The sequence below is a fragment of the Corvus hawaiiensis genome, chromosome 4 (assembly GCF_020740725.1).
Source record: "Corvus hawaiiensis isolate bCorHaw1 chromosome 4, bCorHaw1.pri.cur, whole genome shotgun sequence".
NCBI classification, from domain to species: domain Eukaryota; kingdom Metazoa; phylum Chordata; class Aves; order Passeriformes; family Corvidae; genus Corvus; species Corvus hawaiiensis.
Window position 1 is genome coordinate 76056472 of NC_063216.1, and position 25328 is coordinate 76081799.

At 46.0% G+C, this 25328-nt stretch overlaps 2 protein-coding genes across 2 annotated transcripts in view; one reads left to right on the plus strand and one right to left on the minus strand.

Annotated features, from left to right (window-relative positions):
* ITIH5 (inter-alpha-trypsin inhibitor heavy chain 5) overlaps nucleotides 1–14908 on the plus strand; it is a 43988-nt gene extending 29080 nt beyond the window's left edge. The window contains exons 8-14 of the mRNA XM_048300998.1: nucleotides 1754–1925; nucleotides 4457–4766; nucleotides 7436–7989; nucleotides 8359–8409; nucleotides 9456–9572; nucleotides 10903–11280; nucleotides 12237–14908. Of these exons, the coding sequence (XP_048156955.1) occupies nucleotides 1754–1925; nucleotides 4457–4766; nucleotides 7436–7989; nucleotides 8359–8409; nucleotides 9456–9572; nucleotides 10903–11280; nucleotides 12237–12535 (1881 nt within the window). The 3' untranslated portion in view covers nucleotides 12536–14908. The remainder of the gene's footprint in view (nucleotides 1–1753; nucleotides 1926–4456; nucleotides 4767–7435; nucleotides 7990–8358; nucleotides 8410–9455; nucleotides 9573–10902; nucleotides 11281–12236) is intronic.
* Nucleotides 14909–17122: 2214 nt separating this feature from the next.
* LOC125324740 (store-operated calcium entry regulator STIMATE-like) overlaps nucleotides 17123–25328 on the minus strand; it is a 29911-nt gene continuing 21705 nt past the window's right edge. The window contains exons 6-8 of the mRNA XM_048300999.1: nucleotides 25161–25244; nucleotides 24069–24185; nucleotides 17123–17760 (exon numbers count right to left, since the gene is read on the minus strand). Coding sequence (XP_048156956.1) covers nucleotides 17647–17760; nucleotides 24069–24185; nucleotides 25161–25244 — 315 coding nt within the window. The 3' untranslated portion in view covers nucleotides 17123–17646. The remainder of the gene's footprint in view (nucleotides 17761–24068; nucleotides 24186–25160; nucleotides 25245–25328) is intronic.

Sequence of the window (25328 nt, forward strand, 5' to 3'; positions counted from 1 at the left end):
ACAATACAAAGGGTGTTGTAAAAGAGGAGATGAGAGTAAAACCTTCTCTTCTTCTCCAAACAGCTGATACTTAGCCCAACTTTGCCAGTTTCTGTGGACTGCTAGACTGAGGAGAGCCTCCATGTTTGGGGCAGGAGTTCACCTTTGTGGAGGTTTGTTCGGTGCACATCATGATGTGACCCTAGTGGGGTTCTCCCTTTCTCTTTGAAAGAGTCTTTTCCACCAGCATTTGCTTCAATATTCTTGTCTGTAAAACATGGGGGGACGTGGAGGAATGTTCCAGCTAAGAAAATGGAGGGATTAATCCTGAGATCCCTGCAGAGGAAAATGATTTGTACACAGGACAGAAACAGGCAGGGAGAGTCTCCAGACCTAGCTCCAGAATGTTTGAAGCTACGGGAAATATTCCTCTTAATTTCAGGTGGACTGGGAGCCAAGGCACCAGCTGTGAGGATTAGATTTGTTTGCAGTTGCATCATTGCATCATCATCTTCCATGCAGAATCCAGGGGGATATTGATGACACAGCTTGATCAGTCCTTTGAGCCCCTTTCCAAACTGTCTTTACATAGCAACATCAGGCCCAGGCTCAACTGCTTTCCAGCACTGCTGATTACTTCTATATTTTTCCTGGAGAAGCCCTTTGCATATTTTCCTGACAGGCAGGAGAGAAACCTTTAGGTGCTGATGAGCCAACCATATTATTTCCTGCATAGCTTTCCTTGGAATTTGGAAGGCTTAATGGTGGCCAAAAAGGGGCTGAGCTGAGACTCTGCTGATCCCTCTACTTAGATATTGCCTCATAGTCGTCCTGTGTGTTTTGCATCCAAATATAGGGTATGTTTGCACGGACAGAGGCTGCTTTTGGACAACTTCTCTGAGTCTTACTCAACTGAAGTCTGTCTCCATGTGAACACAGCTGCATGGCTGCTAAATCCAAGCTGGTCACACTGGGGGGAGCTGGACACCTCTGCAGTCCTCCTCTTGCCTTTTTCTCAGTGGTCTGGCTTTCCCAGAACCCAGGATCCTTGACCTCTTTTGCTAAGAACTCTTCTTGTGACCAGCTTTCCTCATTCTGTTGCCTGTATTTACACAGGATGATGAACGGTTGGCATACTGGTGAAAAACAACATGCCTGGAACAAAATTGACTGGCAGGTAGAATCTGCATTGACTAGTCAGGACTTTTTTTTATATCTAATTAATTGAATATATTAACCTAAACATTTATTAATTGCTGAAACTATTCATTAGAGTATATATATAGCAAATAGCATCCTAATTATGAACAGAGAATGTGCATCCTTTGACATGTTTAGAGGTTTTTTTAACTTAGAAGTAACATATTTTAAATATATGCCACTTGCAGCTTACTGCAAGTCTAGAGGGCATTAGACAAACTCTATGACGTTTTTGTTATTAGTCATAATTCACTGTCCCTTGATTCAGAGCATGGTTCTGCCAGTCACTGGGAGCTTTTATCCTAATTGTGATGCCTGATTTTTAAGCTTAGTTAGGTCTAGACGTGCCTCACAAGCCCTTTTTGGCAAGAGTTGTTTTTCATCTCATATTTGCCCACCCCTGGCACCACAGAGATCAGGCCTTAGGACAGGGATGGACACCCCAATTTTCTTCCTCAGCCAAACTGGTAGTGTAGAAATATCTAATAGATCAGTGAACATCTTAAAATTAAACTCTTACCCACTAGAACACTGACAGCTGTGTCTACTGGTCTCCTTTCTGTTCTCTTTCTAGACCAAAGAAGCTCTCTTCACAATTCTCCAGGACCTAAGGCCTGAAGATCACTTCAATATCATCGGCTTTTCCAACCGAATAAAGGTCTGGCAGCAGGACCGGCTGGTGCCAGTTACTCCAAATAACATCAGGGATGCCAAAAAGTACATCCATAACATGTCACCTACTGGAGGTATGACCAGAGATATGGATGGGATTAATTGTGTTACCCAGTTGACTACAACAGGACAGAGAGTGGTGAATGTGGTCCTGGAGCATGTAGCAATGAAAAGACATGGGGATTTAGGTCATGGGACAAGGGGATTCCTTCATCTCCACTCAGGGTTATGTGTTCTTTATTAACATACGTGATGGGAAGGTTTCCTCAGATCCTGCCCATTGCAGGGGGTTTGGACTAGATGGCCTTTAAATATCCCCTCCAACCAAAATTACTCTATGATTCTATATACTTATTAAACCCAGTTTGATTTCATTCTCTTGTTTATCTGGTGACACCCTAGGAGTGGGAAAGCTTCCAAGGTTATTTCTTAAGGACACAGATGAAACCATACCCTGGAGAAGGACACACAGGACCAGTATTGTGCAGTTTTTGAAAGGCTCTGTGCAAGCAGGCACATGATTTTGTCTGGGCTGGAAACCCCAGAGATGGAACATCCACTGTGGGATGTGGGATTGCCTTCTGCAGGGGCTTCTCACCTAGTACTGTCTTCTTGTCTCTACCAAGGAGTAGCCAAAATGATATTTAAGAATTTCTCAGCCCTTTTTGCTTGTGCTTTGTTGCCAGGAGGGAAGAGGGCAGAGGAGAAGACCCCAGACCAGTGGCAGAGTGCAGGCATGATTTTTAATTTGATTCACAGGTCTCCTGTGAGGCTGTGGACAGTAGTATAAAAAATCCCCAACTATGGTGAGGTTTGTAATCAAACATATTCCAGCAGCTGTGCCCAGGGAGCTGCAAAATGACCTATTCAAATCCTTCCCTGTGGAAGTAATCACAGCTGCTCGAAGGTCAGGTAGGGCCTTCCCATGGCTGCCCCTGAGCAGTGACCACTCCTAGCAGAGGAAACCCTCTGATGGAAAAACACGGCAAACAGGATGGTTGGCTGTGCTGTTTGTGTGGTGAGAGGAATTGTTCAGGAAGTGGTCAAGGGACCTGCCCAGTTAAACAATTACCAATAGTGGGACTAAACTCAGAGAACAAAGCCTTTTACTCCTGAAGTGCCAAGAGAGCTGTGCAGGAGCCAGCTGGGTTTGCCCATGAACCTGCCAGAGAACAAAAGTAAAAGGAAATGATTGACTGTGGTTCAACAGGAAGGTGCAGTGATTCTCCACCACAGGTACTTCAGCTTTGGCTAACTGTGTTTTCCCTATAAAGGTGCTATTCCTTGAGTATCTTCCAGTGAACGTGAACACACACAAAGAACACGGTGTGGTTACACTCCTGTGTTGTACTTTCACACCAAAGAAACGGGAGAAAAATCCTGCTGCTAAATACCTGAGCATGTGGCAAAAGGCATTTTTCAGTGCTTGGTAGTGCTGTGATATGACTGAGTTTAAAATTACACACACTGCTACATAGAATGGTTTTCTCCTCTTTCTGAGGAAAAAGTTCTGAGATTTTGAGTCTGCCTGGAGACTGAGAGATTGTTAGGGTGCTTAGGTGCAGGTTTTTTGGTTGAAAATCATTTTGCAAAAGACAGAGTCAGGATTTTTGGACTTTTCAGAAGTCTTTGCTGCTTTTCTGTTCCTTGTCTTGCTGCAGTCACTGGAGCTGTGCACACTGAGTGTCTAGGTATGTGCTGCATGGTCAGACCTTCTATCACATCCTGTTGATAACCTTCCTAGATCTCCCTTTCCGGACCCCCAGGAGTCAGCTGTGTATGGCTCTTAACCCATTTCACCTGCTTTGTTTTCTAAGAGCTGTTTTTAACCCAGATGTGCTGATTTTGCAGAGGTCCCACAGCCAACCCCTCTGTGCTTTGACTAGAAATACATGGAGAAAGGGAATACTTGTACTCATTTTCCTGTTTTCCCTTTTTTATTTTATTTTTTTTTAACACACAGTGGGCTTGGATCCTTTTCATGGCTATTCTAATGTACATCTGTTCCCTCATTCACTTTGTTTTCTCCCTCCCACCCCACTTCAGGCAGTTCTGTTCTTCACCAGCCAGTTGTTTTGTGCAAACACACTCCTCAGCTAACCAAGCTCTTTCCTTTAAACTTTGTATCCCCCTGGGGTGTGAAGAACAAACCCAACCACTCGTTTTCCCATTTGAAGGCTTTTTTCCTAACTCCAAATGCTGTGCCCTTCAGAAAAAATGAGCAGAACTTTTCCTAGTTCAGATATCATCTGGGAGAGTCCCGTAATTAAGTTTAACCGTTTTTTTTTTTTTTGGTACCAGCCAGACATGGTATAACTCTGTTTGCCAGGCTGATGGCTGATTGTTGTACATTGAGACATTCAACAGCAATTTCACATGATAAACAGAAATTCATAATTCAATTCATAAGACCATAAACAGCTATGCCAATCTGGTGCTGAGTAACAGAGCTGAACTGAATTAAAGGGCTAGAGCAATTTCATGTGGAGAAAGGGACATCCTGATGTCCAGAGAAGCTGTCACCTCAATAAAGGGAGCTCAGGGAAATTATTCACACCACTCTTAGAAGGGGAAATGAGCTCTAATCATTCTGGTACCTTCCCAGGGACTAATATTAACGGGGCTCTCCAGACTGGGGCAAAGCTGCTGAATGATTACATTGCTCAGAACGACATTGATGCCAGGAGCGTGTCCCTGATCATCTTCCTCACGGATGGGAGGCCAACTGTTGGGGAAACACAGTCATCCAAAATCCTCAGCAACACCAAGGATGCCATCCGGGATAAATTCTGCCTCTTCACCATTGGCATTGGCAATGACGTGGATCACAAGCTGCTGGAGAGGATGGCACTGGAGAACTGTGGCATGACGAGGCTTTTCCAGGAGGATGAGGATGCAGCCAGCCACCTCAAAGGGTTTGTTCTGCTTTTCCTGTTCTTTGGGTTCTCTGGGAAAGCATTTTGGGATGGAAAATCCTTCAAAGAGACACGGCAAGACATTGGAGTTTCCCTGAGGCTCAGCTCTGGCTGGGAGAGGCAGAGTATGATCAGATACTCTGAATGGCTTCCCAGAAATTTTCTTCTTCTTAGCAGACCCCCTGCATTGCACTGGAGCTTCCCAGCCCCTCAAAACAAGGCATTTGTTTCCCTAATTCAGATTGTTGTTTTGGACATGTAAACCCAGAGAGTGGGGGGCACAGGTCCCAATTCCTCACAGGTAAATGGTGGGGAGAGAGGATGCATTTCATACAACAAATCAACAATATAAACACCATGGAGGGGATCAGGAATGAAGATTCCAATTTGGAACATAAAATTATTTCTTTATTTTTTGAAAATGATAACCCTTTGCCCAAACTCCAAAATATCTGACTTTGAAAAACACACAAAGATCATTCCTGGGATAACCATATAGTCACTTAATTCTCTCATTCTTTGTGACCCAAACTCCTCATAAGTTTCCTGCAGTCCTCATCCTTCAGTAGGACCAGAGATTATGTTCCTCTTTGGTGATCAGGGAGCTGTAGTCCAAGGGGAGACTCTGGTAAGGAACAGCAGAAAGATACATGACCACAGCTCTGACCAAAATGTCTGGCAATGTGTCAGTATTTCGAAATAAAAATGTTTGGCTTTCACTCCCAAAATGTTAGTTTTTTAACCACAAAAGCTGAAAAGAGACAGTTACTAAGTACTGACCTCTCTCCTGGCTCGTGCCCCTGGAGCAATGAATCCAAGCACTTTCCACCAGAGCTTTGCCTTCTGTGGTGGTTATGTGTGGACAAGAATTCCTTCTAAACCAGATTCTGTAGATCCATCTGTCACTCCTCCCATGTCATTTCCTCCTCAGGACATGTATTTTGGAGAGTAAGTGGAATTCCCTGGCAAATAGAGGTTGTTCTGATTGATTGGGCTACGGGAGCCCAGCGCTGCAAGTACTTGTTCAAACGCCTCTCTGTGATGAACAGCTCACTGTTTATCAAGCTCAGTCATGGCAAACCCATTTGGCATCTGGTGCCAAAATTATACAGAAAAGCACAATCACTGCTGGAGGCCGATTCAAACCTCGGTTGGAGGGAAAACCCAAATGGGTGCCAATGTGATTTTTTTTTTGTGCTCAGTGGGTTGTATTTTTATACAGACACTTCCTTGAATTGTACTGTAAGAGAGGTTGTGTATCTCCACCATTTGTTACAACTCAGAAGTTAATTTACAGAGAGTTCTCAAGTTTAATTCAGTCACGTTCTTAAATCTGGTGAGGTCTCTGCATGAAGGACACTGAGTGCTCAGACAGACTTTAAAAGAAAGTCAACCAATTCAGGCTTTGGCTTCCCTTGGAGAGAGAATAAAGCAGAAAGGGTGACTTTAGCTTCCAGACAATCTGTTTAACCAGATGTGTCAAATAAATGCAGCTTGAAATAAAAAAGGGGCTGAGGCCAATTCTTTGTTTATTTACCAAATTAAACTCAAATGACTTGCCAAGAGATGAGCAGTTTGGCATTTAAATGGGAAATATGGGATTCTTGGAGCAGCTTGGGAGGAACCTTCAAAAGCACATTGTTGTAGGGAAAACACAGCACTGTAAACGTGGGCCTTGAGCCTTGTGAAGGTTTTCTGGGCTGTCCAGAGTGAGGTGTTCTCACAAATGTGGCCGGTCACGTTAACAAGGCATTTTAAGGGTTAACCTCCCTGATTCCATGAAAGCAATGCCTTGCTCCAACAGAAAATCAGCCACGAGGTAGTGAGCTCTCTTGTGCCAGGCTCCCTGTATAGAGTAGCTAGAATTCCTCCATTCCTTGGAAATGTCCTTTTTATGGGGGTCATGGTGAGATTCCTTCTTGATTTTCTTTCTCTGTTGGCCCTCAGAAAACTGTATTCCTGCCTGTCCTACACTGACCAACCCAATCTAGGGGCCTTCCAGAGATTCAGAAGGTTTGGTTTGGATTCTCTTTGGCTTTGAGGGACCTAGCATTTTGGCCTTACAGTTTCTGGCTCTGGGATACCATGTGTAATACCACTAGAAACCTGTGATTAACACCGTCTTGTCTAAGTACATTTTTTAGTAACTGGGCTGCTTTCTGTGAACCTTGGAAGCCAAGAATTTACTTTTAATGTAAACACTTAAGTGATCACAAATATCTCCTTGCAGAGATCTGGAATCATAGTGGAAGGGAGGGGACTGCCAGGCCATGCTGGGATGGTTCTGGACATACCTAAGAGACTGTTTAGATGCCTAAGGAACAGTGAGCACTAAAATGAGGCAGAGAATAATTTTGGTTTACAGGGACCTCTGGAGATCCTGTATTTCAACCTCCTGCTCTGAGAAGAGCTAACTTCAAGTTTAGGTGAGGTTTCTCAAGGCTTTGTCCACTCAGGTTTTGAAAAGCTCTAAGGGCAGAAACACCCCCACCCTGATTCTCTGGGCCCAGTTAGAGTGGATGGGGTAGTTAAAGTTGGTTCCTGATGGCTCAAACTGCTGCTTGAATGATTAGGAGCCCTTTTAGATAACCTGACTGTGTCCTTGGCCATGTACAAGTGGAAGAGTGTGTTCACACAGTGCTAACAGTGAGAAATGTGTCTTGTTTAAGGTTCTATGATGAAATAGGGACACCCCTTCTCTCCGACATCCGCATTGATTACCCTGAAGAAGATGTGGAGCAGGTCACCCAGAACTTCTTCCCCAACTATTTCAATGGCTCTGAAATTATCATAGCCGGCAAACTCATCAACCGCACCTCGGATAAACTCCACGTGGAGGTGACTGCCAGCAATTCCAAGAAGTACATCCTCCTCAAAACAGATGTGGCTATTGACCTGCCAAGCAGGAATGACATCAGAGGCGTCCCCGGCCTGGAGGATGGCAAAGGGGATAATAATTACATTGAGAGGGCATGGAGTTACCTCACCATCAAGGAGTTGCTCAATTCTCGGCTGAAGAGTGATGACAGACAGGAAAAGGACAATTTGATGGAGAAAGCCAAGTCAATGGCCCTGGCTTACAATTTTGTTACCCCCTTCACTGTTCTGAAGATGAAAGAGGCTGGACTCCACTCAGAGCCACCTCAGGAGGAGTTTATCAGCCCTTCTACTGATGGCATTGGGGAAAAGGTGCAGAGCCTGCAGGGGCACAAGGCCCCACCAGGTATGAGAGAAGAATAACCTTGTTCTGGTAAGAAATATTCTTGCATGGGCAATGTCTCATGGCTGACTTTGGCACGGGGGTGAGTTAGACAATGAACTGAAGGGTAAAGATGAGATTTTCATACCAATTTTGCTAATTGTGGGCTGGGTAACCCTAAGAAAGCCTTTTAGGCCCCTCACTCACCCCCTTGAAGCACTTACTACTCTGCAGGAACCACTGGGGAAAAACTGGTGTTCTACATGAAGTTTAAAGTGGCTGCAGGAATAGATCCCATAATCTCTCTGAATAATATTTGGGGAACATTATAATAATATGTCTCTTCCTGCTGCTCCATTAGTAATTGTAACAGCCTTCCTTCCCCACTTCTAGGTATACGCAGGGAGCACGACAAACAGAGAATTAAAATCTCTAAAACTTCAGGTCAGTGCCTGTTTTCATGCCTTTAATAATGCAAAATAATAGTGGCTGATTTATGGAAACCTCAGATGCATATCACCGTGGCATAACCATCCCAGTGACCAGCCAAAATTCTGTTTGTTAGACCTACAGAGTAGGGAGGAAAATGAAAACAAAACCGAAATACAGAGAGGATGAGTAATGAGAAGGAGTTGTGAGCAAGGCAGATGATCTATAACACTTGATCCTCATATGTGAGATTTCTGTAGGTTAGGGGAGAACAGAAACACATTCTCTCTGTATTAGAAATAGTCAAAAAACCTTTTATAAAGTAATAATGCTGAAACATAAAAATGTCGTTGAAGATGGAAAAAAGAGAAAATTCTGTATAGTATTTTACAATTTTCCTGCATCTCTACTTAACTTTTCAAATATTAAACACTGAAGAATAAGTCTACATCAAGATTTCGGACTTGAATTTCTCTTGATAGGGTCAATTTTACCTTAGAAACTAGGATTTTTGGCTTGCCTTAATAATGGCAGATGTCTGATAGTTGATGATAGGTCAAGGATTGTTGAAAAATTAGGATTGTGGGATCAACAGCTGCTGTTGACTGCTCCAATCTGATACCGAGGGCCAGGAGGGGTCAGTGTGAGGTGCACCCATGCAGCAGCCCTTGGTTAGAAAGCACATTTCTGTGTGCTTTGGGGGATGTAGCCTGCCAAGAAAGTATGGAGGAGTTCAAAACACCTACATGGTAATTCCCATAAATCACTGAAATTATATTCCAGGAAGAAAATATCCTGATTTTCACCTAGACTGTTTTGGGTTTTGAGTTGTCATTGAAAACCCAACCTCTTCGTGAGTAAAACAAAACAACCTTTGTGATAAACAAAGCAAAACTTGGCATTTCCTGGCAAACTCCATCTGACCCTGTAAAAACAACAAACCAGGAGGATTTAGAAAAAACAGGGAGAAACACACTTTAAAGAGTTTTGCTGCAATCTTGGACGCTGCACTTTTGTGCGAACCTCTCACATTTATTATCTGTTTTTCCATGTCTTCTCAGCGGATGGGGACCCTCACTTTGTCATTGATTTTCCTGCCAGCAAGTTCTCTGTCTGCTTCAATATTGATGGAGAACCAGGGGACATTCTCCGGCTGGTCTCTGATCACAAGGAATCTGGTGAGCAGCCAAGTCAAGCAGTTTCTTGCAGAGGAAAACCAAAGTGTAAGGCCAGCCCTGCAAGAGTAAGACCAAGCACAAGGTGCTTCACAGGGAAGAAAGTGATAGGAAATTAGAAAAAGTTTCTCCTATGGTTCAATTTCACCCAGTTACAAAGTCACAGCTTGCAAATAAAAGATCTGGACTCACTAAAATTACTCTGCTATGGGAATTTCCCTCTTTACTTACAGTACTGTTTGGTTTAGGACAGAGCAAAGCACCCAAACAGGCTCACCAAGCACCATGGCTCTTTTAGTAAAGAAACCACCAAACTGGCTAGCGAGTCACGACACACATGTCAAAACCCACATGATTCAGGACCTGCTTTACCCAAGCCAGCCTGATCCTCAGGGGCCCAAAGTGTGGTCTGATCCGATCTGGAATGCTAAGCAGGGCAGCTAATAAGCAGATTATGTCCTGAGCAGGGCAACAGTGGGAGAAAGGGGTGTTGAAACCAGAAACAATTCACAGACTTGTTTTACAAAACCCTACAATAAAGCTGTAAGGATTCTGTTTTGTGTGGAAGGGGTCTAGCCCCCATATTTGTGTTCATGTCTGCCTTAGTAAGATACAGCTCCAGGCAATGCTTCCTTTCAACTTATTTCACAGACTGTTTGTGCTACTGCTTGAATGATTTCGTGGCTCAAATTGCAGAATGAGCTTGAGCAAAACAGACTGTAGCACTAGAACCTTGAGTCTTTGAAGACAGAAATGAGAGATCCCATCAGGAATGATGGGATATGGAGCTAATTTCATCTTAGTGTTAATGGCTTGGGTTTAGCTTGTGTTAGCAACAAGCCTCCTCAATTGTCACTGTTCAGTGTGTCTTTAGAGGCTTGTGGGAAGTGAGTCACTGTCTTATGGACAGTAAGTCACAAAAATTATTAAAATGACTGGGAATCTTACTGTGGACATCTAGGCTTTAATTGACTCAGTGGGATCTTCACCTTAGAATACTCAAAAGTGGTTCTTTTTGTGGCATTGTGTACACTGTATGAGGATTAATGGGGCTGGGGGCACCTGCCTGCAGAGGCCGCCAGTATTTCTGAGCTTGGGTAAATTTATGTGCTCTGTATGAGGTGAAAATTTTATAACAGACTGATTATACTCTTTTGAATAGTGGTAAGTGAAATAATTGAGCACGAGATGGTGAGCCTGCATGTCCTCAGTCACAAGCCTTGTGTCATTGAGACAATAGACCTATTCCTTCTGGGCCCCTTCCAACTCTGACTGTTCTGTGACTCTGGGATCCTGGGATCCAGCTTTCATTTACTGATTGTTCTCCTGCAAGGTGTAACTGTGAATGGACAATTAATTGGAGCTCCCGCACCACCCAACGGCCACAAGAAGCATCGGACTTACTTCAGCACCATCACCATCCTCAGCAATAAGCCAGAGAGGTCTTACCTGGAGATCACACCCAGGAGGGTCATCCTGGATGATGGGGAAAGGCTCGTCCTGTCCTGTGGCCGGAGTGCTGTCGTGCGAAGCAGGAGCCTCGAGGTGTCCATCTCTGCCTACTCCAACATCACCGTGACGATCCGGGACTCCATCAGCTTTGTCATCCTCATCCACCACTACAAGAAGCCAGCTCCATACCAGAGGAATCACCTGGGGTTCTACATCTCCAACAGTAAAGGCCTCTCTTCTGACTCCCACGGGCTACTGGGTAGGTGACAGGTTCTCAGGTTCAGAGCTCTAAATCAGACAAAAATGATCCTTCCGAGCAGAGACAGGAAAAAGGCAGGTGGGGATTAAGTTCCCAGGTCCTCTCTCAAACAACTTCTCTATTTTTAGTATCTCCTACTCCTCTCCTGTCTTTTCCTGTATGAGCTACCTCTCCCTATCCCAGCTGTGCCTGGTTTTCACATTTCCACTCTTTTAATGATCAATACAGTTGCTATTAGAATACAGTACTTGATGGTCCCAATACAGAGACAGAAACCAAATCTTCCCCAAGAACTTTTTATGGCCCCTTTTTTCCAAATGTCAAGTGAAAGAAGAGCCACCCTACCTTTTGAAGGAACTAGGCTTTAGGTAGGCTCAGCCAATGAGAAGTATTAATGGTTTTGGTCACGTATGGGTGCAGAACTCTAAAACTTTTACCATAGTTTCTGTGTCACTCAGACACCCCCAGGTGAAGCAGGAGGTGATCCCTTAGGAGTGGGTTTTAGCCTCAGGCCAGTCTCATGCACAAACCTCTAAATCCACACTTAGGTTTGGCCTAGAAGAACTTGCTCCCAAGAAGGCAAGGGAAGAGAACTTGAGGCTTCAGGCCTAGAACTTTTTGCTTGCTGATGGGCATTGTGTGGGTTAATAACCTCTAGTAACCATGTCCCACAGAAGAGAACTTACTACTGGCACCTAAAAAGGCTCTTGAGCTCTTTAGTGTACTTTGACTTGGGGTTAAAAAAATAAAAAAGGTAGGGTTTTATTCTAACCTCTGTGTTTGTGGGATTTAGAAAAGAATCACAGGAACAAGATTCATCCTGTTGTTGCAGAGAAGCCCTTTAGAAACCCATAAGCTGAGAATCCTCCAATGTGTCCTACCAAAAAAACCACAAACCACAACAATTTATAAACAGGCACAGATCAGCCAGTCATGGACTCTATCTTGCCTTGCAGGTCAGTTCTTGAACCATGAAGTTAAGCTTCTTCAGGAATCTCTAAGCACACATCGTCAGGAGGCTGGGCAGAACCAAACGGAGCCGTTGAAGGCAAACCCTACAAACACCCTGAAGGTGAAGGGACGGCTCGTTCCTGTTGTGTGGAAGCAGAGGAGGATCTACAATGGCCAGCAGGAAGTCAACTGCTGGTTTGCCAAAAACAACGCAGACAAACTGATCGATGGGAGCTATAAGGACTATCTGGCTTCTCATCCCTTCGACACAGGGACCAGCTTTGGGACGATCAACAGTCTTTAAGAGCGGTCACAACAATGTGCTGCGGCAGCACGGGTGACAGCAGGTCCCTTCTGAAGCCTCTATTAGGCAACTTATTAATATTTTCTTACTTTTTGGTGCCAAAGAAATCAAGGATTTTACCCTTGAAAATCAGCTGTCTCTCTTTCATGCTAGATGAACACTGTTCATCAAATTCCTGAAGAAAAAGAAGGCTGGGGTGAAGGGATGTGGTTAAAGGCATGATTGGTGCTCTCCCAGTGGGAAGGGAGGGAGAAATAAGCCAGTGAACAGTGAGTGCAGAGGCTGCTGGCCTTAAAACAAACCCATGCAAGGATCTGTGCAATACCCCCTGGGGCTAGTGGGTCACTCCATGGGAGGCACATCATACAGCACAGTGCCTGTTGAGGCGATATGCTTTGCAAAGAAGTCACTTGGAGCACCTGCTCCAACCTTGGTCCATGGGGAAAGGAGAGAAAGACAGAGAGAGGAGAGGTGGGTGGATATTCACCTGCAGTGCCCCATTAGCATCAAACAAAATCAAAACCTTAAATCAACAGGCCACAGGAGGTTATTGCTTTCCTGGTTAGTGGGATGAGGTCTGCATTTGCCAATAAGCATGATGTTCTCTGAACCACTACAGACCCTTAAAACAGTGGTGAAAACCTTGATGTGGTTTATTGCTGTCTTTTAAGCACACAGGCTGTGTGCTTAAAAAGCACCTCTGGTCCTCAGCAGCAACAGGAGTGGTGCAGGCTCCCAATCCATGGAGCAGTTAATTCAACGTAATTCAATTTAAATAACATTGCAGGGTTAGTGATTTCTTGAGTCTTGACTCCCTCAGAGAGAAACAGAGTTCCACCGTGAGCTTCCAACAGACCTGCCACGTCCTTGAGCATCACATCCCTTCTGCTCAGCGAAGATTAAAATTTCCTAAGGGATGACAAACCAGAACCCACGACAGCTTGTGAGCCTACAAAGCAGCCTCTTGAATTTCGGCTAGACGTCTCTAGCTGCTTTTGTAATCAGGGAGGAAGTCTTTATTTATTCCAAATTGTCAAAAAATTTTCATCCCGATTTCCCCTGGCTTCTTCTCCTTCCTTACACTGCAGGAATTTGTGCGCAGCAGGAATTTGGCAGCAGGAGGTTACAGAAGGGTCTGCCAGCCACCCCCACTGCAGGTGGTGCTCCAAACCCAAAACTGCAAGGCTGTGGTGTATTTTAAAGTGAGGCATCACTGAGCAATGCTATAGATCAGCCACAGGGGAGTTTTAGCAGAGAACTTGTCCAAAGAGGACTTGACAACCACAAAGACATTTACATGGCAAGGCCAAACTGAGCTCATGTGTACTCTGCCTTTCCAGAATTGAGAAGGAGGGAGGCTGGGTGTGGAAGCATCTCCAGGAATTAAATTATATCCATGTGTTAGAAGAAAATAGTTGCCAGAGACCTACAGAAATAGGTTCAATCTTGACTGATTTTTTTGCATATTTAACAATTAAATCATATTGTTTCTGTAGGAGCTCCAGCTGCTGGGGGTGGGGTGGTGATTTTCCAGTTGCTTGATCAGCTCGTTAGAGCTGCAAGCACTGTGGCAGCAGAGCAGGTGGCAAGCACGGTCTCTTACTCACACCATGTGCTGCCTGGAAGAGGGAAACAGCTAAAAGCACCGAGCAAGGTTTAACTGCACTCTGGAAGATCCTTACAGAGAGCTCAGTTAGTACAAAACTCATGCCAAGGCTCGTACTTTGGAACAGAACATAAAGAAGAAACTACTGCTTTGGGCCCTGCTATCTTGAGAAACAGCTCTCCTGCGAGGGAGAACTGAAGGCAAGACCTTCAGCACAGTCCTGAGTGTGGAATAATAGCAGAGGCTTAATGCTCTGCAGTTTGCTCACGGGCCAGAAAGAGATGAGGAACAGCTGTGAAGTTGACTTCTCTGCCCAAGAAGACAGTAGGAAGATCACCCACAGCCCACATCCAACCAACCTCCCATTTCACTAGCACAGAGTCAACAGGACAGTGGCAGTGGCTTTCTAGACACTCCAGGGTTTGGCAGGTGTTTCCATACTGTCCTTATGGACCCCTTCCTTCTCCTCCCACATTGTGCTGTCCATGTGTATTGCTAAGGGGAGTGACTGGCTTAGGCTCTCCCATCATCTCTTCTGTATATAGATATGTATATAATATATATAAACACACACCTACTGCTAATAATTCAGGTGCATCATTGCTCCTCTTTCTCCTCCTCCAGCCAAGGAAACGCATTTCTGTCAGGGCCTGAAGATAGCAATGATCAAGTCCAACTTCTCAGCGATATGAAGCACCTGGAGCAATATACTCAAAGTCTCCTTAAGGCTCCAGTTATCCATTTCACAATAAATATTTTACAGTGAACACTGCAGTGAAGCTTTCATTTGGCAAAGATAAAACAAGCTTTGAAGCTAAGGTTGTGCGTGTTTTATGCTGCTGGACAGGCTCACGTTACCAGATGACTGAAAGAACCACTCACAAGTTAACAATAAGTTGGGAACCAAAGTAATTTCAGTGGAAAATTAAAGGTCACTGATGTTCTGTAGTCTCTATACACTTGGTAGGAGGCAAGAACAGACCCTAGGGTTTTACTCCCACATTACAATGAGAGTTTAACCACAGACTTTAAATACAGTAGAATAGGACGTGGGAAAACAGTTTGTGCTCCTGCTGCCCCAAGAGCAAAGGCAGGTCATGGACTGTAAACTTCAATTTTTTGGGGCATCACAACACTTCCCTCTCTCATGAGGGGGAATACATTCAGGCTTGGTACTCAAAGCCCTTCATGCTAGCCCAGAGAGCTCCCAGACCTCCACTGCAACAACTGCATAGAGATGCATTTGTTCTCATTTCCAAGAGTGTCACAGAGCACTTGGATTCACAGGAATATGGCTAAAGATTGCACTGCTCAGACAGCTCAGGAATGAGGCTGAGCAATCACTGTGGAGTGCAATGGAAACAATTGCACAGCACTATTTCAGAGATGGGAAGGGAACAGGGCTGCTGAAACAGCTCTGGCTACACAAGGACTGAGAGGGAGAACCTTCCCCCACATCTTACTCGTCCTGCTATTGCCTGTTGAGAACCTTCTCAGACAGGTTCAGCTAAGGGCTAAAATGAAGGTCATGTCACTCACAGTCCATTTTAGGACAAGGACATTGCTTTGGCCAAATTTGCATTCTTCACCCATTGCAGGGTTGCACTATGCAGCCCTATAGCAAGAGCAAAACCCCAAATACCAGTGCACCTCCTAACAGGGACCCCGTTTCTAAGCCCAAGGGAAAGTCATTTTAATCTATTTCCAGTCAAAACCTTACACAGCACAGGACTTACTCCAGCCCCTACCAGTGCACAGCTCCCCAGACAAGCAGAAGTTGTGCTGTGAAACACACCGCACTGAGCCATATAAATAAACTATTCAGAGAGCTGTGTGCCACGTGCTCCAAAAGCCTTTTGATGTGCCAGCAGAAGCAGGATTTTGACCCTTCATTAAGGAAGAAAAACAAAAAAGGACTTAATTTCCAGAAAAACAGTTTAAAGCTGCACAGCTGCAAGTGTAGCCAAGCGTGTCTAGTTCACTGAGGGGCATCCGAGACTTTGATTTGCATCTAAGGCTTCAAACCACTTTGAAGTCAGGAGAAAAACAACAAACCAAACCCCCAAAAAACCCCCACCAAATATCTTCATATGCTCCAAGCTCAGCCTTTACATCTAAATCCATCCAAGTCAGAAAATCCAAATCCTTTATTTTCTACTCCTTAACAAGGGTTGTTTTCTTGGGAAAAATGCAAGGGAAAAATGAAAAGATCATTCCTGTCCATCACATAAGGGGAGTTGTCTTGCAATAAGCAAAGCCTGGCTACAGCTCCACTAGGGAGACCAGTCCAGTGAATCCTGGATCCCTGCTCCAAGGACTATCCCCCCCTCTGGACTCAGGATGGGTCTCTCCACAGCTGTCTCTGCATCCAGCCTGGGAGTGGGGTGAGGCAGCTGCTCTGTGCTCACTCTCTCCCCAGGACAGCTGCAAAGTGTTTTTGCATTTTTGTGTTTACAGACAAATACAGTTTGCTAAGAGCAAAGCAAACAGGGCAAAGCCCTGCACTTCACACTTGGAGCAAAAAGTGCCAGTCCTGGGGTGACCCATGGCTTTTTCCAGCAGCAATACTACCCCAGGCCTTTCCTTGCCCGCAGATCAGGGCTGGCTAATGGGGCTTTCAGATTCAGCTTGAATCAGGTCCTGCAGACAGTTCAGATATTTATTTTAAACTAAGTAAAAGGCACGTTCTCAACTTCCAGTAAACACTCCCTTGTAAGGTGGTGACTGGGATCCATCTCTGAGTCTGTTCTGGAGCCCAGCACAGGCTGATGCTGCAGCATCAGGGCTTTGCACTGAAGCAGCTCCTACAGCTCAACCACAAAAACCAAGCTCTGTGGCTCAAATTCCTCATCTGCAGGTTTACCAGAACAGCCCTGCTGCAGAAATGCAATCTTCCCTGGTCAGGAAAGATTTCAGCAGCTCCCCTTCCTCCCTTTCAGTGTTAGGGTTGTGCAGAACATTAAGCACATGAAGGCATTTAATGTATGAAGCAATTCTAGGTTAAATATTTATTGGATTCCTTATAAAACAGTAAAAAGAATCAGATCCACTGAGACAATCTTCCCAATTCGAGACATTTAAATACATATTGCAAACCAATTCCTTTGAGCATTGTGCATATAAAAGTGTCAACAGTTCAGGTAGTACTGAATAGTCTTTTTTTTCTTTTTCTATAAAAAAGCAGACAATCTTTTCATTTCAGTCTCTAGCCCTGACAAAAAAAGAAGTCACACCCAGTTGGCCAGCCAGGGAAATTACATCCCTGTATCCCCAACCTCAATGTGCCTGCCTGTGGGGCACACAGGTAAAGCAGATACTGCTCAAGCCTGTACAGGATGCACAGATACCATCCCCAAGACAAGTGCAGGATAGGTCTAAGATGAGGCAGGCAAAAGGATCTCTGTAGATCCATAAGGGTCAACCAGTATTCCCCACCCTACCCTTCCTTGGCCAGCTCAAGGATCACAGTGCTGCTCATTCCTCCACCTCCCTTGTCCCGCTGGTGTCAGATGACCACTTGATAGCTGGGCTGCTTCATTTTCTGGCTGGTTCCCCGGAGTCCTGAAATATCCTGGTCACTTTCAGACTGGTCAAAATCCATGTCTGGAGAGAGCAATACCTAGAAAGGAGAACAGACAGATGCTGATGGAGTCAAAGGTCTCACATCTTCTCCATAGCGCTTGCTGAACGAGTCAAACACCCCTAGAGAGGTCTGCTGCCAGATCCAATCCTCTCTGGCAGATGAGTAAGGTCTCAAGGTCATCTAGACCATCTCTCCAACAACAGCCAAACAGATTTGGGCACAGACACCATCTGGTGTCACAGCCCCCTTCCTTGAGAGCAGAATGGGCAGCTGAAGGCTCTGTTCCCCATGGGACAGGACTCACACATGGATATTCAGGCCCGGCTGAAGCCTCAGTGGAGATGTACAAAAACAAGGCCACATATTTTGTGAACAGCTGTACCACATGTAGACCTTTTCCCAGGCCCCCAGCTGCTTGTGACCTCCAGAGCTCAGCCAGAAGGGCAAGCAGAGCTGCAGGCTCAGTTTCAGCCATGGCCAGCCAGCTCAGGAGTGGTGTCCTAGCCTGGCAGCACCTAATTTCTGCCTGGCACAGCAGCTCCTGGCTCAGTCCGAATTGTGGGAGCCCAAGTAGAGCAGTGACACCTCTCACTGGTGCTTGAGGTGAAAAAGCACTTCTTTTTTTTTGGTTCAGGACCCAAAGGCTGCCCTTTGCCCCCAGGAATACCTACACTCTCAGTAGTTAACTCCACATCTGCAGGTACCATGGGCTGCTCTAAACTAGCTGCCATCAGCCTGGAGCATTCACAAGATGCAGATGGAGCCACGTGCAGGCATCGTCCAGCCACACCCTCTGGAAGAGGAAAAAGGCTGGATTTTATCCAGGAGATGGCTGCACTGACTGAGCTGAAACCCAATGCCAGCCAGCAGTGTGCATGGGTAAATATTCATGGCTGGACAGATTAAAATCATAGAATCCTTGAGGTTGGAGAAGACCTCCTAGGCTGAGTCCAACCATTAACTCAGCACTGCCAAGTTCACCATTAAACCTAAATGTCCCTGAGCACCACATCTACATGTTTTTTGAATACTTCTAGGGATGGTGATTCCATCACTTCTCTGGGCAGTCTGTGTCAGTGCCTGACCACCTTTCAGTAAGGAAATTTTCCTTAATATCCAATCTAAATCTCCTCTGGTGCAACTTGGTGTTGTGGTGGCTAAATCCACTTTACACCCCCCAAGTTACCCTAAGAGCGATCTCTCCCTACAACACTGTGCTAGAAAGTTCTCCCTTTGTCTAGATTCTGCTGGTCACTGGCCCTCTCCCCCCTCCCATCCCTTTTCCCATTGGCCCCTGTTATGTCTCTCATCCTAGCTTCTGCCCCTGAGCCCTCAGACCATTGGTTTTGGATGCTCTGCCCGCCTTTAGGAGCTCTCAGGATAAAACCACGTGTGGGTGCTGTTCTTGGTTCTTTGTCCCTGCTCCCTTCGGGTGTGTTGGTTCCATTGAGCGCCTCGGCAGTGCAGGCAGAAAACCCCTCTCACCTCTGTGTCTCCGGTTCGTGCCCAGGCTGTGGGTGTGAGCGGCTGTTCGTGACCACCTGTGAAGGTGAGATCGTGTGCTCGCGTGGGTGCTGGCAGCGCCGCCTGAGCGCTCCACGAGGGACCCCATAGGAATATACGTGGCATCGATCCACCAAAGCCCTCCTTCCATAACTTGGGACCACTCCTTCTTGTCCTGTTCTTGTTACCTGGGAGAAGAGACTGATGCCCACCCGGCTACAACCTCCTTTCAGGGAGTTGTAGAGAGGAATAAGGTCACCCCTGAGCCTCCTTTTCTCCTGCATCCCCAGTTCCCTCAGCTGCTCCTCATCACAGCTGTGCTCCAGACCCGGCTGTTTGCTCAACCCTATCCTACCCCCATCTCCTCAAACACCCACATTTGGCTTACAGAAGCTGCACTGTCACTATGAAGTCTCCCTATGCCTGACTCAGGAGCATTCCAGCTCAAAGGCCTAAGTGCAGGGATGGTACATGGACTTTCAGCCCAGTGCTCACACACACAACATCCCCAGCAGCTCAACCTGCCCCAGAGCCCAGGATCCCTTGGGCAAAACCAGGAGCAGGGGGAATTACCCCATCTCTGTATCTCCATGCACAGCTGGGAATTCACGTGCCCTCCACTTGTTAGCACTCAGGCAGCACCCCGGGGCCAGTCACCACAGCAACAAAACCACTAAACAGGAAAAACAAAACTCCAGTGAGTCAATGACTTCAAAGGAGCAGAAGAGCCGCAGGGGAAGATTTCCTCCTCCCCACCCTCACACACACCCCAGCCCCTTCCATCCAGTGTTGTTATCTTCACAGTCAGACACCCAAAGGACAGCAGCAGCCTGGATTAAGATCTCTTGTTGTCCCCCTCATTGGTCTCAAGGAATTTTTTTTTTTGGTTCAGGACACACACTGGAAAGTTTCCATCTCTGTCACGTGAAGACTTCCTCTGTTTATCACACTGACATTGTGATGCTGTTGAAAAAATGTGTGGCTAATTACTCACACGCAGCATTGTGAACTCACTGAGCTCTGACAGGGTGCAACAGAGTGGTTGTGGGGCCTGACAAACTGGTGGTTTTGGGTTTCAGCAGAAAACTCAAATCCCCTTGCAGCCAAGCAGGGATAGTGACACAGTGTCGTGCATCCAGATCCATTCAGGCTGCTACCTGCCCACCACACACTTGTAGGAAGCCACATGAGCCAACAGTCCCCCAGTAACCTTTCCACAATTCCCCAGGAAGCAGCACCACAAGACAGCACCTCGTTGCCACCATAGTCACAGGACATACCCTCAGATATAATTTTCAAGCCAAACTCCAATTTGAGAGTTTTCAGAACAACTTGGACAAGGCTCTTCACCTGCAGATGCATCCAGGTCAGGATCACAGCAGGCTGGTGGCACAGCTGGGAGTGCGACATGGTTTCCCAGTCCTGGGACAATGTGCTGCTGTCTCACTCAGCAGTCCTCAAATACCTCACACATTCCACAGCATGATTTGCCATGAGTCAGGAGGACTGTGAGGTGGGACAGTTTCCTTCCAGAGGCACCTCTATGCCCACCTTCATTTATCTTCCCTGTAAGGACCTGGCACCTGAGATCACCACAAGTTTTAGCTAAGTAAAAATCAAAAAAAAAGAAAAAAAATTGTTTCTCAGCTAAGCAACAGGCAAATCCAACTTGCTCTTGGAGTTTCTAAGTGTTTCAACACTTGTAAGTAAGCTGCACTGTATTGGTGTCTATCAGCATCTTCATCTAATGAATGCCAAAATACAGAGTTTCTTATGAAGGGAATTAGGACAGGTGCTGAACTCCATCCTGAGCAGGCAGGCCCTCATGCAGGACATTAACTTTCCTCCCAGCCTCTCAAAGTAGCCTCTAATTTCACCTTAATTTTTCTCACAAGTACCACTGTTACTGGACTTTCACTTTAAGGGTTGTCTCTAAAAATTTAAGCCTTCAGGAAAGGAACAGAAACTCATCCACCTCCCTGGGGGGGAAAAAAAAAAAACAAACCAACAACTGAAAAAAGATCAAATAAAACATTATTAAAACTGAGTTGTTTTCCTGAGTGGAGGAAACAAAGAAATCTCTGATATGATCTAAAGTTCATTGAGAATTACAAGGGCAAGGGAAAAGAGCCTTGGGTCAAGGGCAGGACACATACAAAGCAAAAGTAAGGGCCTTGCAGATGAATTCATTTCCCCAGGCTGAACAGTACTGATGCAGGCTGGCATGAGAGAGAACTTTTTTCTATCCCATAACAGGCAAAAAAAAAAAAAATACTCCATGAACATTTACAAGGCAGAGCACGAGACTGAAACAACACAAAGCTTAAGACTGACATGGGAGGAAAGAAGGGTGAAGTTCTTCCAACCACAGAGGGAGTTTGTCCCTTTCAGGGATTCAGTGGAAAAGAAGCAGCAAGAGCTCATCCTCTGGCTCACCAGAGGAGCTTTAAAGCCCACAAGAGGCTGCCACTTCCTTGGCTGCAGCCACAGAGCCAGTAAATGACACCAGAGGCAGCATTGCTGTTGTTGGGTTTCTTCTTGTAGCCCAGCTGCTCTATCAAGCCAAGGACAGAGCTGAGTTTTCCTGCTGCCCCAAGAAAAATCAGAGAGCGAGCTTTTAACAGGTTAACTTCAGCCCACTCTTTCCATTCTCCTTCCTATCTCTCCCCCTCCTTTTCCAAACACAAACTGCTAGTTCATGTGAAAATAATGACACTCCATTGGTGAGATAGGCAGAGGGTTGAAATTCAAGTCGGCAGCGAGATGGGGAGCTGGCGGCGCCTGCAGCGAGACAGCCCTGATGAACCCTGATAAATCATGGGACACATTAGCTCTGCCCTACAGAGACACTCCTCAGCCCCCCTTCCTCCTCCACTGGGCAGCAGTGAGAGAAGAAATTCCCCCACTTGAACAGGTTATTAGCAGCAACAAGCCCAGAAAATGCTCATTTTCTGCTTTTGAGTCTAAATTCCAGTCAATGCAGCTGTAGGGCTCAGCCTGACAACACAATCTTTAGTTCACAGCTTAAGAACCTGACACGTGAAGCAGGAGCCTATGGCTATTCCTCAAGGTCCAGTGCCAAGAAAGAGTTGGAAAACAGGTCACCCGCTTCTGCATTTCTTCATTAGCTTCCTTCTCTGCCCAAAATATTTGTCAGGCCAGAGGCACAGGAACATACCTAGGCACAAAGGAGGCAATCCCTGCAGACTGCTCTGAGGAGAAACCAGTCCCCTTGGTAGCTCCATTGCAGTGATGGATCAGGGGGTTTCAGGGTGGACAGATGACCTGCACATCGTTCAGTTTTTGCTGAAGTCTTCAGAGAAAAGCAGTCAAGTACTTGGAAGATGGGAGAAACCTCTGACAGAAAGTAGCAGATTGTGGGAATTGTTTCCACCACTTGAAACTTCCTGTCTGGGTTGACCTGCCAGAAGAGGCTTTCAGAGCATCTGGAAATTAGCAGGTACCATCCCTTCAGATTATCCGAAACTGAGACAGAGGTCACAAAACACTTGCAGTGTTCCAGTGGAATAAGGCAGAGGTCCAGCTCCGTTTCCATGGAGGAGGAGTACCTGTGACTCCATCTGCCCATCCACGGCAGCCACCATCCATGGGACTGGATGTTGCAAGGTTTGGTTCCAAAAGCTGGGAAGGAGGTTGTTGTCTCAAATAGAGAAATCACCTCCTTACCTCTGCTTCTGAGCTGGTGTAATTTTAACTGACCTTGGGCCTTCAGGAGCACATCCAGTGAGCAGGGCAGGCCTTTACCACCAGTGACCTCGCCAGAGCTGTTTATCCAGAGGCAGGGCCAGGAAGAGTGACTCACATATCTCAATAGCTGCTCACATCTGTCTGCCCTCCCTGCCAGAGGCAGGATTCCTCTGACACTGCATGACCAGTGGCCACTTCCCCACTGCACCCCTGGGACACAGAAGCCTTGGCTACTGTGCAGACTGCCAAGCACACACTGTTAAAACATTACTACCTCTGTGTGTGCTGCAATATCACCAGTGATGGGCCATCCCACCCATCAGCATGAGAGCTGAGTTACTCCTCATGAAAGGGCTCTCAGAGAGCAAGAGCTATTTCTGTTCATCCCAAATTCCTCTGCAGAAGCTCCTCCAGGAGCCAGTCTGTGATTGCCAGAAATTATCTTATCTCTGTAAGTCTCGCCAGTGAGCTGCAGGGTATCAGCAGTCGTACAAAGAACACACTAAAACCAGGCCTGGGTGCCAGGAGAAAGAAGGGAATTCCTCCCAGGGACCAAGACTGTGGTCTCTGCCCAAAGGTCAGTAAGAAGCAGATGCCACCTACCCAACAAGCCACACATCATTAAGATGAACAAAGTCTGCTGGAACTGCAGCATTTCCTCCCCCACCATAACTTTTAAGTGTCAAACTCAGACTACACAAAACACAGCCTCCTCCAGCTAAGGGACAATTATCTGTTTGAAAAAAATACCAAATGCTGACAAAAATAGGATTCCCAGCTAAGCCTTGTCCTCTAAAAAGGATGCTAACAATTACAGTGAGGAAAGTAAGCTCTTCCCAGCTAAAATTAATTACAACTAAATATAGCAAAGCTCAGAGTGACAGTTTCAGCCTGCACACACATATCAGTGCAAAAGCCAGCTCATCCCTCCAAGATACTGTCATCATTCAGGGCAGTGTTTCAGCAACACTTCCTGGGCTGTGACATTACTCATGGTTAGACAGAGTTTGACTTTGCAGGGTGATCACCAACATTCATAAAGCACCACCTCAGGTCTAGGCAATGTGATGTTCTGTTACACAGTTGTGGTAAAGCACACAGACCATCCCACAAGTTTGCATCCCTGGTCTTACCTGAGATTCCTCAGTCCTCCTGGCCCGAGGAGTTTCTATGGATCCATTGATGTCTAGGGTATTCTTCTGCTTGCATTTCCTCATGATCAAGCTGTCCACAACCCAGAACATAATGGCCTTGGGGAGAAAGAAGTTACATGAATACACTGCAGAGACCAGAATAGAGAGTCATTCAATCACAGATACTTCTTCTTTTGGAGAAGTCCTGCATCAATTGTGTCCATATGGATTGGATGAGTCAAACTCCTGAGGTCCCTTCTTACACAAGTCCTATTGTTTCCACAGTTGTCGAAGACCCAGATTAAAAAAGACCATGATAGGCCAAGTTTCCACCAGAACAAAACCACTGAGCCAAGCTCCATCCAAAGTTCATCTGCCTGAACCAGTCCCTGGTCAGTTCTTTGAGGACCAGAATCTGCTTTCTAATGTGGAAATGCAGCTGGGATGGTGGAGAGAGGCAGATCAGTCCAACTTTGCCAGTGCTGCATTTGCTGAAATGTGCATGGGATGAGTTGAAAGTGAGTTCAACTCCCTGCTTTGTCCAGGGAGCATCTCAGTGTTAACACCATGTTCCCACTTCCCACCTTAGCAGGAACTGAGCAGCAGGTCAAGGATGACCCAGAACCAGGGGAACCAGGAAAGAGCTGAGCTTTCAAGAGGTTTTGTGGAACTAGTTTTGAGAGGAACAACAGTTCTGGGTAACCTTGATCACCTTATCTTGCTGTAACACAATTTGACATCCAGCCAAATGACTGGATTGCCAAGGTTACAAGCCATCCTATAGGACCTCAAAGGGTTTTTGGGCATCCTCAGGCTCACAGCTTGCTGCTGAGATGAGCTCTCACCTAACAAGACCCAGTTGTATTCCAAGAGGTGAACAGTCAGTCCCATAGCAGCTCAAAGAAAGGGACGGGAATTGGGAACAGAGACTGTGGCAGCGACGGATTTGTGACAGATATATTTATTTCCACACCCCTCCACCCTGTCCCAGCCACTTCAAGGCTGCCCCCAACCAGTCCCTGTGCACACTCCCACGAGGGTGGACCATGATTTCCAAACCAGCCCACCCAGCACTGCAGGGGCACCACTTACATTGACTATGAAAGGCACAACAAACATGACCAGGACGAGCTCCAGCTGGGGGTTTGGGATGTAACCCAGGAGGATCTGCTGAACCTGCAGAGGAGAAAACATTTAGAGGCCTTATTTGCACAGCTCTGTTGCAAGACCTTTGATGAAAACTTGTTGTCTTCCTACATG